Here is a 13,856-nt window from a genome sequence, read left to right on the forward strand (position 1 = left end):
CTGCTCCTGCTGCTGTCGTCGTCGTGGATCACCATCACCTCTGCAGAGTCAGCTGCTGGAAAGCACGGGGAAAAAAAACATTGTGAGTTTCTAGTTCCTCTCTGTGAACATTTGAAAAAGCAGCAACTTCCCACTGAGCCACTGAAGAGTGTCTCACATGGCTTTAAAGCAAATGGCTGACATTATTCTGGATTTTTCTGATGGTTACAGTAAATTAATGCTGCATCATTTTCTATTTTATCCACCAACAAGCATTTCTCAAATCGTGTCATACACCGAGACAGGCTGAAGCAGCTTGTGTAATTACTCTTTAAACACTTTGAAAACCACATTTCTTTTGCGGCTCGAGAGCCTCGGAGCAGCTTCACCGCGCGCCAGCTGAGGGTTGAGCGCTTTGCTCAAGGACACTTCAGCAGTTGTTGCTGAGGGCGAGGGGAGCATTAGTCACTGAGCTCACCCAGACGTGTCAAAGCTCTCCAGTCATTTGATCTGATGAATGTGGCACTGCACACCACTGCTGGTAAGTACTATACTGTCGGCCAGATATTAATGCTATATGGGTCATCCGTGTGCATGAGAGTGATCCTGACTGAGGAGGCTATATCACTGTCACATACTGTAGTTTTATGAGCTCTGTAGGTGGAATTTGAGGGAGATTTCTATGGAGTTCATCACAGTGGACAACGATAGGCAGGATAACCCATGGAAAATAATATAACTGCTGCACATGTGGTGCTAGTATGGTGTTTCTGAGTCAGTCTCTTTTAATACAGTTCCCTTAGACGCAAGAAATGTAAATCGAGGTAGAGGATCTTGAAATGAGACAATGATAAAAAAAATGTCAGAACTACAGTCAAACTCAATATGGAATATGAGAGAAATGAATGTAGGAGACATCAGAGCACCTACATGCAGGATTATTTCCAGTCTTCACGGCAAGGATGAGTCTCATAAGCTGTGTTTAAAAATGCACCACCCACTACCCTACAAGGATGAAGTATATTCTTGAACTTCTCCCTGCTGAATGATCAGAACGACTCGTCCCTGTTCCTCCACACACATGGCTCTTCTGATTTTTTTTTTGTTCACGTTGCTTTTTAAAAACAATGAAAGACGAAACGCACCTCTCACCTTTCCTCTCAGTGATGAGGGTCTGGCGCCTTGCCTTCATGTCCAGGCTCAGGTTCTCCACCATGCGGTCGATGCAGTTGTCCAGTGCCAGGCAGCGCGTCTGAGACTGGATGGCCTGTCGGCAGATGGGACACTCGTCTTTCTTCTTGCGCCACTGCTTGATGCAGTGAGAGCAGAAGCTGTGAGCGCAGTTCAGGATGACTGCCTGTAGAGGACAGTAAAACAGAGTGTGTAGAGTGTTGAGTGGGATGAACGTGTCACCAGCGAGGAGTACATAGTCGAAACCAACCAACCAAAGGCAATTCAATTAGTCTATCAGCCCCACCTCAATGAAGAGCTCGGAGCAGATGATGCACTGAAGCTCGTTCTCCAGAACTTCAGTCACTTGTGTAACTACTTCCTCTTTCTGGGCCCTCGCCTTTTCTTTCTCCTCCTGCAAAGATAACACATAAATGAATAAAGCTCTGCTAACGGTATGCCACACTATGTGAAAGATGAAGACGAAGTGAATATAGTCGCACCTTTGTCACTTCCAGCTCTTTGTTTTTAGCCAAGAGAATCTCTTCGAAGCCTTGCCGAGAAAGGGCAAGTTCGTCTATTACTTTCTTTTGCTAAGTATGACATAGAAAGTTTGCAAATTAAAATATATTAACAAAAGTATTTTACGCACACATGAGCACTCCAAAAATCTAGTTTTTAACATGGTTAAAAATTCAAATTTTACACTGTAAATGCTGCATCTATTTGTCTGTTAAAGAACAACATACCTCTTGCAAGGCCTCTTCCAGCTGTTTTTTCAAAAGCTCCTCTTGTTGCTGTGTTTTCTCTTCCTAAACATATGAGAAATTATGGTAATTAAAGAGAAATCGAGTCTGGCAGTCATTCATATAAAAACTGTATTCTTACAGATTATATACAATATGCATCCACCTTAAAACATAGTGTACAGTAACATTCTTCATTTCTTGACAATCTGTGGCCCACAACATAAACAAAGCAGAAATTTTAGGTCGTAGTTATGGATAAATTAGAGTGTTACTGTTCACACGCACAGCCTTCTTTGTAAATGTTGTGCAACATTTCTGTTAAGGAAGTCTGACGTTCACAAACATCTGCAATTTCTCTAGTATTTTGTGTCAAAAACCTGTCTCTGTGAATGTTCCATGATGTTCCAAGAAATAATTTATCACATAAATGAGAGAAAAAAAAAACAGAACAACTTTTAACTTCTGTATGCTGCATGATACAGCAAAAGCATCTCCAGATTTTGGCACCAAAACAACATAAAAGACAAATGTCCTCTGAGGTTCAGAGCTGCTCGAGAGTCAAATCAAAAACAAATCACCAAAAACACGTTTTCTCACTTTCTGCAGAAGCGGTCTAGCCAATCAGATAACTTTCAGTTTTATGTTCCAAGAATATCAACCTTTCTCTGAAATGTGTGTCACCACCCAGACACAGTGGAGTTAAACAAAATTTCACATGAAATGACATCTGAATCTTTGCATTTGAACCCAAAAATATGTTCACAGTTAGATACCACTGGGGTTACGTGGAAAATATGTTTTCTGTGATTTGGGTAAAGTGATCCTTTAAATGACCATGATAATATTTATTCAATTTTGACTTCTCTACTCCGTAATTTGTCAGCAAAATTTGCCAAATAATTTCACCTTGAGCAGATTTAATGTAGTTAGCTTTCACATCATTAACAGATAAACATGTTGCCAAAGCAACCCCCTATTGATTCAATAACAGAGAGGTGCTATTTTCAGTTCTGCAAACTGAAGGCAGTTGCTAGTGATGCATAAAGAATCTACTGGAAAAAAACTCTCACCTGTAGCTGCCTCTTGGTTTCGCTAAAGGACTTCTCTAATGTCTCCATCCGGTGCATTTTGGCTCTGAGGGCCTCCAGCTGACCCTGCAGCTCCCGGACCTGCTCCTCTCTGAGAGGGTCAGCCTGCCGGGGCTCGACCTCCAGAGAGGCTACCTGCCTCTGGGTGTCGTCCACCCGCTCCCTCAGCAGCAGAATGTTCTGGCTGAACCTGCAGAAACGAACAAATGGGAGAAGTAAGCTAACAATACTACTGGGACTATGCCAATGTCTGACAAATGACCTTTTGGGGTTATACAGATTGTGATGGATATATCTTTCATAATAATAACTGAACTTTGCTCTGTGATTCAAATGCAATGACACACAAGGGGCACAAACTGGAGCTTACATCTGCAAGTTGTCCAGGTCACAGGGATTGTTGGAGCCATCAGAGGGCCGGTCTACTTCCTGCACTTCTCTGCTGGGTCCAGTTTCCTCCGGCTGCGTGTGACTGAGCCTTTGTTGGCGTTTTGCTGGAGACAGCGGGCAGGGCTTTCCAAATGATTTGTCAGAGGAGGAGCAGCGGTAAAGCTTGGGCTTTGAGGTAGAAGGCTCAACTTCTTCCACAGACAACTTCCTCTTGGGTTTCTTGGAAACGTGGGCTGATTTAGCACCCTCTCTGTGTCCCTTTGCAAGGTAGAGTTTAATGTCTTTGTGGGGCCGCTGAACAAGGATGTAGTCAAACTCCACTTTGGTTCCAATTACAGGAACACCTAGTTGTATGGAGTCTCCGAGCCTGAGCTGATGAGCTTCTTCGGCAGGAATTCGGTTTCCATTTACCCACACACCGTTGAGACTCTAAGAAAGAAAAGAACACTGTGTTTATCAGATGCTGTTGAATATAATGTGCATATATCAAGAACATAAGGACCATGTCACTGGAGCTAACAACTGAATTCAATTTAAGATACTCATTTGTTTTTATTGGACCCCAGCTGAAATGTTTAGATTTAAGTTTAGATGCATGTGTGTCCTTTTGTTGAGGTGCAAGGTCCATAAATCTATTTGTTAAGTCATAATGTTGTTATCAAACCTAGATCTTAGATGTAGGTAACACTCATTACAGTACTGCAGAGTTTCAAATGTGATCCAGAGAAGCATAACAAAGGGGAGACTGTAGAAATCAGTGCAGTAAGTTATTGTGTATACAGGTATGTATGAGTGTGTAAGTATGTGCAGTACATACATCTGCAGATGTACAGGGAGGTTTCTGAGTGACATCATTGCGACATGCATGCATAGGCTGTGAGTAGCAACAAACCAGAATGGGGAGGCCTACATGAGAGGTTGTTTCTGTGCAATAAACTGCTTCAATTGCAAAAGTAATTGGTGGAAAATCTCCTGAGCAGAAAGCCTATCTTTCAGTTTTCAGAATTAGCTATTAGTCCTAGCTGTGCACAGTTTGTGGCTGCTTAATAATTATTGCAAAAGTTTATCAGACTGTATAATCAGTGGTCATCAGTTTGACATGAGCTTAGAGTTTCACTGTGTGTCCTGGTAACAGCTGACGAAGCTGGTGACCCTGGATAGAAATACATTGTGTCTTTTAGCCTGTAACAAGTGTGCCTTTCTTTTCATGACAATCTTATGAGTGAGGCTTTGCCTGTCATATATACTGCAGTCATCTACTATGAGGTTTTGCGCAATGTAACACATCTGACACATAGCAAGTGCCTGGTGTATTCTGATGGTCAGGAGCAGGATTTTCACACATGCTGACATTATTAAAACTGTGTCCACAAAAAAGGGGAACAAATCCCCAAAAGGGTCATGGCGCACTGCCCACAAGAACTGCTTCCACTTTTGAGTGAACTAATGAATGAGGGAATTTCTCTCTAGGACCACATACAGAAACATATAAAACATCTAGTGCTGCAGCATTTGGTCGATTAATCAGTCAAGAGTACATTATGCAGCAACTCTTTCAATAATTTGACTAATTGTTGCAATCATTTTAAAACAAAAATGTCACATATTGGGAATTTCTAGCTTCTCGGGAGTGAGGATTGGAGCATTAAGCATCTTTGGATTTTAGAGAGTTGGTCAGTTTAAACTGAATTAGCTGACTTGTTGAACAAAGGCAAACCTTCTTGTCTGTCACTGTCCACTGTCCATCCTCCCGCTGCTTGAAAGTACAGTGCAGTCTAGAGATCATGAGAGGACAAGTTGGAGACAGCAACTGGTAGGTTACATCCACACCACGTCCGATGGTGATCTGGCAGTCAAAAACAAAGTTAGCCTTCCACTGTGCAGCCCCTTTAGCGTATTAAAACATGCAAGATCGACAAGCTAAAAGAAACTTAACACATTAAATTAACCAGTAAATTAGGGGTAAATATATGTGAAAATCCAAATCTACCGTGGATATAAGACAGGTTTAGGGTGAATATGAGGTAAATTTTGCTAGCTAGCTAGCATTAGCAAACTGCACCTCAGTGTTTTCAAGAAGGCGAAGCCAGTCTGAATTTCTTCCGACTCTCATCAAACATAAAACCTCTGAATCTGAACATTCGTCCTCTTCAGCCGCAGAAGAATCCGTCGCTACATTATCCATCTTATCTCATTCTGTCAGCGGCTAATAAGCCCTCAAACGCATCTTTTGTAGTGTTGTCGATGCCATTGCTAACGTTGCATCACAGCTGCGACAAGCTACAGACTGACGCAGCAAAACCGGAAGATGTTTGGTTTGTTTTCAAAATAAAGGCATGACATTAGTTGCACTAGTCGTTTATCACAATTTTTATGACACTACACTGGATTGTTTACATTTAGTCACTGAGTCTGTGCCTTTGGCAGACTTTAAAATAAAGAATTCTTTGTCCTACGACACACTGCAATAAAACTAAAATATATATGGCTCTGATTTCCTTGCCACAGCAGCTTTGTTTATCCTTATATTCAAATGAAAACATAGTGCAAACTTGGTGCTTTCATATAAAATTGAGTGACAGACAACGGCTAAATTTAATTTTCGTAATGTGTAGTCAAAAATTGACAAACGAGTGTGCATGAGTCCATAAGGAGTTTAGTATGTAATGCTAATTAAAAACGTAAATAAATAAATTTTAAAAAGGGCAAGAAAAAATTGGACACGAATATGAATTAGAAAAAAACAAGAACAAATATATTCAGATGGATTTAAAAAAATCACTGTCCATTTAGCAGAAAAAATAGTGTGAATGAGAAAAATAGTAAAGTTAACCACATGCTCTACACTCCATCTGTATTTCAAAATAATACAAATAGTAATATATACACACACGTTATTTGACACTGCTCCTTGAATATTATAACAGGATTGTTTACACCAATAGTATCAGCAGACACGTTAACTGTTTGGTTTCTGAAATGCCAGAAACCAGTGGAAAAATTCGATTCGCACCACCGTTTTCTAAAGCCAAAGGTGATGACTTAAAATTGATAGAGAAAGTCAAGTTTAATATCAAACAATAAACAAAGAGTAAAACATCAAAACTGAGAGGCTGCAGCAAGGTCATATTTATTTTTGCTGAAAAAAGAGAAAGAGGAAACTTAAATGATTAATCGATTGTAAAAATAGTTGCCAGTTAATTTTCAATCAGCAAAACAATCAGTCTACCTCTAATCATTGAGGAAAAACAACTGTATGTGAATATACAGAAGCTGCTTCAATGGACTTTACATAGTGAAAAAAAATCAATTGCACCTTTAAATTAAATACCACTTGACAGGTTTTCCCTACTAGTGAACATACATGCTCCAGACATCCCAACCGGGCGACCCCGCGTCCCAAAACACGCGCACCCCGAGCTCCAGGCGGGACTTCCTTTCTCTTGGCGGATGCGATATTAGGGTGAGCAGGCAGAAAGGGCTTGGTCGGGGTGTCACCGGTCTATCTGTGCGCCTCTGGACAAGCAGATAACCTGGCTGACGACGCTGCCGCTGCCGAAGCCCCGTAGATGAACGTCCTCCTCGGCTATGCTGCCCTGAGAGCGCCGCGAGTACCCGCCCCGCCAAAATGTCTGATGTCAACAAGACTATTCAGAAATGGCACGCCAGTTTTAAGAAAGGCACAGACTTTGACTCGTGGGGACAATTAGTGGAGGCTATAGATGAGTACCAAATGTAAGTTGCATTCAACATGTGTATCCCAGCTCTCCACACGCGCTGGTTCAGCGCGGGCGGTATGCTTCTTTCTCTCTCTTCTCTTTTTTTATATAATGAATCTGTCCTTAAATCTGCAGGGAGATAACGGCAGTGTAGAGAGGAGAGAGTGTGCGAGTGTGTGTGTGTGTGTGTGTGTGTGCATGGTGCTTGACGAGAAGTTAGCCTCCGAGCTGTCAGTCAAGCTTCCACAGCAGTAAATAAACCCTACCCCATCCAATGACGTGATGTGGCAGTTGTTGCAGCGCCGCTATGTGTGTGTGCATGTTGCATCCCAGCTCCATTCAGCGCTAGTCTCGAGTTAAGAGGAGAGGAGGAGGAGGGGTGGGGGGGTTCTCCTCCACAAGCCTGTCATGGAAAAAAAAAACACCCCGAGCTGTGTGCAGTGGGTTTCAGTATGTGTCATGCAGTGTGCAGAAATGGGCCAATATTCCTCAGAGTATTGAGAAATAGTCCGCCACACCCTCTCATTGTTATGGGTGGGTTTCAACTGTTTAGTGAGGAATGTTTCCTGCTTTCAGGCAAAAATCCCTCTTATTTTTTGTCTTCTAAGTTTTTTTTTAGCCGTCATTTGCTTTGGCAGCTAATTAGTATTTTATTTGAAATTGCACTAATAACAAAATCTAGATCCTCACATCTTATCTGCTTGACCGCAGGGGGGCGCAGGGATACATACATCCTACATTACATTACTTGCATCCTGTAGTTTTATTGTACAGCATGTATGCTCTTCTAACTGTGTTCTTATTGGCTCATTTAGTCTGGCAAGACAACTGCAGAAGGAGGTCCAGTCAACCAATTCGTCAGACTTCACAGAGGAGCAGAAGGTAAATCATTACATCTCTTTAACATGTGGCCAGATAAGTCACGAGTTTTGCATAAACTAACAAGTGTTTCTTTTTGTTCTCCTGTTTTTCTTTCTTTTTTTTTTTTTTTTTGAAGAAAACTTTAGGGAAGGTTGCAACATGCCTGGAAATGAGAAGTGCCAGTTTGCAGGTTTGTGTCATTCTTTGTAAACTTGTATGAACATGCCAGGCAGTTTTATATAAATAAATACTAAGGTCAGGCGTCCAAACTCCACCAGCTCAACCTCACCTGCCTAGGAGATTTTTTGACAAGCCAGTTTTTTCTTCAGTTTCATTCTTCATACCAGCAATGAAGACTGCTTTCCTGTATTTTGTATCTTCTATACTGGAATGAACTACTTTAATAATGTAATACGCTTACTATAATTATTACATCCATTCATTATCTATACCGCTTATCCCTCGAGGGTCGCAGCGGGAGCTGGAGCCAATCCCAGCTGACGTTGGGTGAGAGGCGGGGTACACCCTGGACAGATTCCCAGTCTATCACAAGGCCAACATATGGAGACAAACAAACCATTCACACCCATACAGGCAATTTAGAGTCACCAATTAACCTAACCTGCAAGTGTTTGGACTGTGGGAGGAAGCCAGAGTACCTGGAGAGAATCTATAATTATATCTATATTTGTATTTCTTGTTGTTATTTATTGCTAAAAACAGCCACACTTAAATATATTGAGTCAAAAACATAACCAGCTCTGCTTTATTAAAATCCCATGTATTTTGTGTATAAATAATAAATGACTTCAGTGTCATCAGTGCTGGCAACAGTGTGGGCATAGACTGTTAGATAAGGTGGCACAAAAAAAGTTAAATCATTATTCAGAGTGTGATCGACTTCAAGCATTTACCCACTCTCTCAAAGCATAAGTGCTTCTAAATTTGCAAAACTGTGTCCTCTGTCTTCTGCTCTGCAGTGCACACAGTCAAAGGAGGAGTTCAAGTTAGAAGATCTGAAGAAACTGGAAACCAGTAAGTGTATGACTGGGAGTTGTTAAAGCTCTTGCCATCTCTGTGTGTTCTGACCATTTCTCTTACACTTGACTTTTTCCCATTTGTCAACAGTAATTAAAAATATACTGACCTATAACAAAGAGTTTCCTTTTGATGTCCAGCCGGTGCCATTAAGGTAAATATCCATCACTTAATGTCTGATGTTGTTTTAAGTTTGACCTGTTCCAATCTGCTTAAACTCTGCATCTCTTCCTCTGTCAGGAAAATCCTTGCTCCAGGTGAGGAGGAGAACCTGGAGCTGGAGGAGGAGGATGCAGCGGCAGGAGCAGGTTCAACAGAGGCCTTCCCCCCGCGCGCCCCCGGTACTGTCGCTTCCGCCAATCAACAGCTTACTGAAACACATCCACTGTTTGGGATGTTTGCCTGGTTGTGTCATTTTGTCCTGGTTTTTCTTTTTTTTTTTTTTGAGGGCTGTTTGACCGTGTGTGTCTTTTTTTTGTTGTTCTTCCTGTCGGTGCTGTGCATGGCTTCATCGCTCATTCCTGCCTGCTTCATTTGCAGCTTCGCAAGGTACGGCTTTATCAACAAACGAATGAACAGTATCTGAATTTGTTCTCTACTGCATGACAGACATTTTTAAAAAAATCCCAGCCTGTCAGTAGAAATATGCAGCTTGTTGCTGAATTTACAAAAATGTAAACTAAACGCGTGCATATTCAGAGTTAATTTAGGAAGTAGATGCTTCTTTCTGACTGTATGGTAAAGGTTTGTAGATTTAGATACATTTTTAGACGATTTTCTTGTTTAGCCTTTGTTCCAGTAGCAACAAGGATTTTTTAAATTGATCTGGCCAAAAAACGGAAACATGAAAGAGGAGTTTTTTGAGAAAAATTGCTATAAAAAAAGATTCTTCAACACTTAAAATAGAATAGAATAGAAACAGCTTTTCCAAGGTTAATAATGGATGTTCAACCTCATATTATAATTTTGTTAACACTCCACCACAGCTGCAAAGAGGATGTGATGCTGCACCACTCCAATTCTCATGGGAGCTGTAGTTTCTGAATTCTAATAAAATTATGGTTGCTTAATGTTTGCTCAAACACCAAAGCTGGTTGTTTTGGTTTTTTACAGCCATTTTTTTGTGATGCGTTAAGAACTGAAAGGAAAGCCAGTGGAGCAGATGCTAACCAGGAATTGTAGTGGGATTTAAGATCTTTCTAACGGATTAATTTTTAATATTTAAATGGTAACTCAACACAAAGGCCTGTCATCTAGCCAGCAGCTAAAAACACTGTCAGTTAGTTAGAGGTTACTCTTTGTTCCCAGGTGATGTCACCATCTGTTGTTAAGGTATCTGTTAATGCCTGTAACCTTTGTCCTTTGCAGGTACCTTGTTGCCACGGTTACCTTCAGAGCCAGGGATGACACTACTCACAATAAAGATTGAAAAAATTGGCTTGAAGGATGCTGGGCAGTGCATCGATCCCTACATGACCATTAGTGTCAAAGGTACTGATCCCACAGTGACCCCCCCGCATGTTTGAAATATGGGACATCTGGGTTAAAGTTTCAGTTTTGTGACGTGGTGAAGAGCTCCACAGCTGCTGGTCTCAGATTACAGACACACCCTGCATCTCTGCTGTGGTGCTTCTCCTCTCCCTCACTGTGTTTTAAAGAAAGGCCAGTTCAGAGCACCACTTCACAAACTTCTTAACACATAGATTGTTACAGCTGTTTAAAATGCCCTTTTAATCCTCGGTTTGTGTCCCTGCAGATTTAAACGGTGTAGATTTGAACCCAGTGCAGGACACCCCTGTGGCCACCAGGAAGGAGGACACCTACATTCATTTCAGTGTGGATGTAGAGATCCAGAGACATGTGGAGAAATTACCAAAAGGTAAGACCCAAACCTCCCCCAGAATCACAGGTTCGCTGTGTGCCAAGATGGTTTTGGCAATTTGGCGATTGCTACTTCCATCAGGAGCCCTACCTGCATGTTTTTTGGCCTAGTGCCATCAAATATGGAACGCTGAAATGCCTACATTACTATCATCTCAAAATTACTTTTATTATTTAATGGCATGAGGATTTTTTGCCAAGGTGCCAATGTGTAACAAGTTTTGTTCTGAAATAGAGAATAGGCTGGAGAGTGAGTTTTAAAGTAATGAAGGAGTAACTGAATCTTAAAAATTAACTTTATATCACCATTTTTTTCCAGGAGCAGCTATCTTCTTTGAATTCAAGCACTACAAACCTAAAAAGAGATTTACCAGCACAAAATGTTTTGCCTTTATGGAAATGGACGAGATCAAACCAGGACCCATCGTAATTGAACTGTGAGTTTTTCTTTTTCTTTTTTAAATCAAAAACATTTTGTAAGAGTCTTTTGTGTCTTTCGGATCATGAAGCACATACTGTACCTTCTTGGATTCTAGGTACAAGAAACCCACAGACTTCAAGAGGAAGAAACTGCAGCTTCTAACAAAGAAACCACTTTATCTCCATCTCCATCAGACATTACACAAGGACAGTTAAGTGGGAGCCTGCCTTGAACTTTTGCACCTCCTCTTTTAATCTCTCTCTTACATCCACATCCAGCAAAATGTGGTATTCCACCTCATCACATCCAGCAATACTAAATCAAGAAATTTGTTTTTCTAGAGTATATGAAGAAAGTAAAGGGAACTGAGCCAAACATTAGTCACACTGAGCTCAGACTGCCACATTAGTTTTTATATTCTTTGATTCTGTTGTCAAATGCATATCCCTTCTGTTGCAGGAAACCCTTCTCCAAAAATAATGGCATTCTGGCTGGAGATCCAGGGTTTTCATATTAGAGCAGTGGTATGCTGAAAGACTTAAACCACCTCATCTCTAGTCTTCCTTAGCTCACTGATTTTTGGAAATGGGGGACACGACATGAGTCACCGCAGGTGCTTCATTTAAGACTTTGTAGAGTTGTTGGATGTTGAACCGTTGGACTGAAGTTAAATTCAGCAAAACATTAAAAGCAACAATAGCTTTAACAATGTGGACTTGTTGGGGAAGTCGAGGCAGAGTTTGTGAAGCCACTCCCCGAATAAATGACGTGCACAGTGACAGTTTGTTTGCTTCATCAAAACACCAAAAGTGCATTCTTGAATTCTATAATAGTCCAGGATGGTTTATGGAGTCTCAAGTAGTGCCAAAATTATGATCAAATAACAAATCAAAAACACTTTTACGAACTCGTTATTTAAGTCAGCATTTAAATTATGCATTATATAAAAAAGATTAAATTCATCAGTTACATTTTATATACTCTCACTTAAATGATTAATCATTGAAATGTAAAGTGAAATCACAAAACTAATTTCTAAAAAGGTTATAAAGTGATACTTTCTTATTCCTATTACTAATTTGTCTGCGATCACGTTCCATCTCTCATAAATGTATCTTTAATTTAAAGCAGCAGGCACCCTAGTTATGTGGATTGCAGTTGTCTTTAAAATAAAGCTATCACAAAAATAAAAGTTAACTAAAGTTGAACACCAATAAAACGTCTATTAATGGCATGCTCCAGACTCCACAATGGTTTACTGTTTTGTTGCAGATGGTCTTGGATTGAGCAGTGGCATTCATAATGTTAAATGGTGCAATTATATGTTAAATAATGATAAGGGGTCTTTGACCAGAAGCCTTTACACTCTGCTCTTGAAGTTGGCCATATTTGGGTAATAATTTTTGAAAATTGTGTTGATCTTTGTCAAAAGTTTTGCAAAATTTGATTTAAATGTCAGATTTTACTATTTTTTTCAATGCAGATTTAATGAAATTATGACCCAGTAGCAATGAAATCCAGATAATTCTGACAGTCAGTGTTCATGCTTCAGTATGTATTGAATTTATTACATTTGAATACTGTTGCATAAAGTTTTATAAATACATTAAGAGTAAAATGGATGAAGCATGGTTTGCATGCTGTGGATATGTATTCTGTATACAGTGTGAGCTTTTAGTTAAGGCTCAGATGTTTAACACCATTGTTTTTTAAGCAAGCAGAAATGGATTACAGATGTGTATCACCTGCCAGGAAGTGGTTTTTAATCTAGTGTTACTTTCCAGATCAAATGTTTTATGTATACAGCTATATTTGAATGAAATTGTTACATTGGACTACGTTTGGAGGATGCATCCACATTGTTGGTCAAAGAACAGATTTGTGCTGTTGAACTGACATTTGAAGGATTGTCTTTCTCTTCAATTGTTACCCAGATAGGTCCACTACTTTTATTTTGAAATTTCATGTCACCCTGTTATAAAGGGCTTTTTTAAAAATGAAGTTGCATGAAACTTTATGTTTGCATTCTGACTCTGCAGATGTTCTTCTTCACTAAAACATCTACATTGTAATATTTGATTTTAGATTTTATTTTTGTAATGTCTCAATATTCAGGACTGTAAATTAACTGTAAGATACACTAACTGATGAATATACAGTTAACTGTGTGTGTGTATGAAGTGCTACGGTGTGGTAGGACTGAGATCGGTTGAATGTTTTAGTTTTGTTGACAGATTGAGGGAAATTGTATCAAACATTTACAATGCTTTTAATTTCTAATAAACTACAAATGAGGCAGTTTGGTGGAGGAGTTCATCCAGAACCTGTGAACGTTACTGACTTATTATTATTTGTTACTGTTTATGACTGAAGATCACTCCTACATTGATTTAATGACAACTCAGACACCACACTTTGCTTACATTCCCAACAGTCCTGAGGCAAAATGTCTTAATGAAATAGGTGGGAAAGAAGTATTTTTGCCTTTTGAGAACAGGAAGAATCAGATGAAGACATCTAACAATTCCTGAAGTACTTTGTTTACATTATATAAAAATGC

General features: G+C 40.0%; 2 protein-coding genes across 6 annotated transcripts in view; one reads left to right on the forward strand and one right to left on the reverse strand.

Annotated features, from left to right (window-relative positions):
- rnf8 (ring finger protein 8, E3 ubiquitin protein ligase) overlaps positions 1-5,678 on the reverse strand; it is a 6,044-nt gene extending 366 nt beyond the window's left edge. The window contains exons 1-9 of one of the 4 annotated variants that reach the window (XM_018661665.2): positions 5,439-5,678; positions 5,094-5,222; positions 3,357-3,805; positions 2,969-3,176; positions 1,899-1,961; positions 1,653-1,742; positions 1,457-1,564; positions 1,132-1,336; positions 1-52 (exon numbers count right to left, since the gene is read on the reverse strand). The exon at positions 1-52 is cut by the window's left edge and continues 366 nt beyond it. In XM_018661665.2, coding sequence (XP_018517181.1) covers positions 1-52; positions 1,132-1,336; positions 1,457-1,564; positions 1,653-1,742; positions 1,899-1,961; positions 2,969-3,176; positions 3,357-3,805; positions 5,094-5,222; positions 5,439-5,561 — 1,427 coding nt within the window. In that variant the 5' untranslated portion in view covers positions 5,562-5,678. Of the gene's footprint in view, positions 56-1,124; positions 1,337-1,456; positions 1,565-1,652; positions 1,743-1,898; positions 1,962-2,968; positions 3,177-3,356; positions 3,806-5,093; positions 5,223-5,438 lie in introns of all 4 variants that reach the window. The other 3 variants (XM_018661664.2, XM_018661667.2, XM_018661668.2) reach the window with 3 other exon arrangements.
- A 1,111-nt stretch (positions 5,679-6,789) lies between these two features.
- Positions 6,790-13,619, forward strand: aida (axin interactor, dorsalization associated). Of its 2 annotated transcripts, XM_018661698.2 has the most exons (11): positions 6,790-7,111; positions 7,911-7,977; positions 8,093-8,146; positions 8,937-8,991; positions 9,085-9,148; positions 9,235-9,335; positions 9,535-9,543; positions 10,363-10,485; positions 10,751-10,873; positions 11,195-11,312; positions 11,412-13,619. In XM_018661698.2, the coding sequence occupies exons 1-11, from the start codon at positions 7,005-7,007 to the stop codon at positions 11,509-11,511; spliced, it is 921 nt and encodes a 306-aa protein (XP_018517214.1). In that variant the 5' UTR covers positions 6,790-7,004; the 3' UTR covers positions 11,512-13,619. The 2 variants fall into 2 exon arrangements, with proteins under 2 accessions (XP_018517214.1, XP_018517215.1); XM_018661699.2 differs by lacking the exon at positions 9,535-9,543 and having other exon boundaries at positions 6,797-7,111.
- The last annotated feature ends 237 nt before the right edge of the window (positions 13,620-13,856 follow it).

Source organism: Lates calcarifer, linkage group LG7_1 (genome assembly GCF_001640805.2).
Source record: "Lates calcarifer isolate ASB-BC8 linkage group LG7_1, TLL_Latcal_v3, whole genome shotgun sequence".
In the NCBI taxonomy this organism is placed as follows: Eukaryota; Metazoa; Chordata; class Actinopteri; family Centropomidae; genus Lates; species Lates calcarifer.

What these genes read in the sequence shown, in the direction of transcription:
- aida (XM_018661698.2), top strand. Translation starts at nt 7,005, where the DNA reads ATGTCTGATGTCAACAAGACTATTCAGAAATGGCACGCCAGTTTTAAG. An exon ending in TGTGGAGAAATTACCAAAAG is followed by an intron (nt 10,874 to 11,194) that starts GTAAGACCCAAA and finishes ATTTTTTTCCAG; the next exon opens with GAGCAGCTATCTTCTTTGAA. An exon ending in GGACCCATCGTAATTGAACT is followed by an intron (nt 11,313 to 11,411) that starts GTGAGTTTTTCT and finishes CTTGGATTCTAG; the next exon opens with GTACAAGAAACCCACAGACT.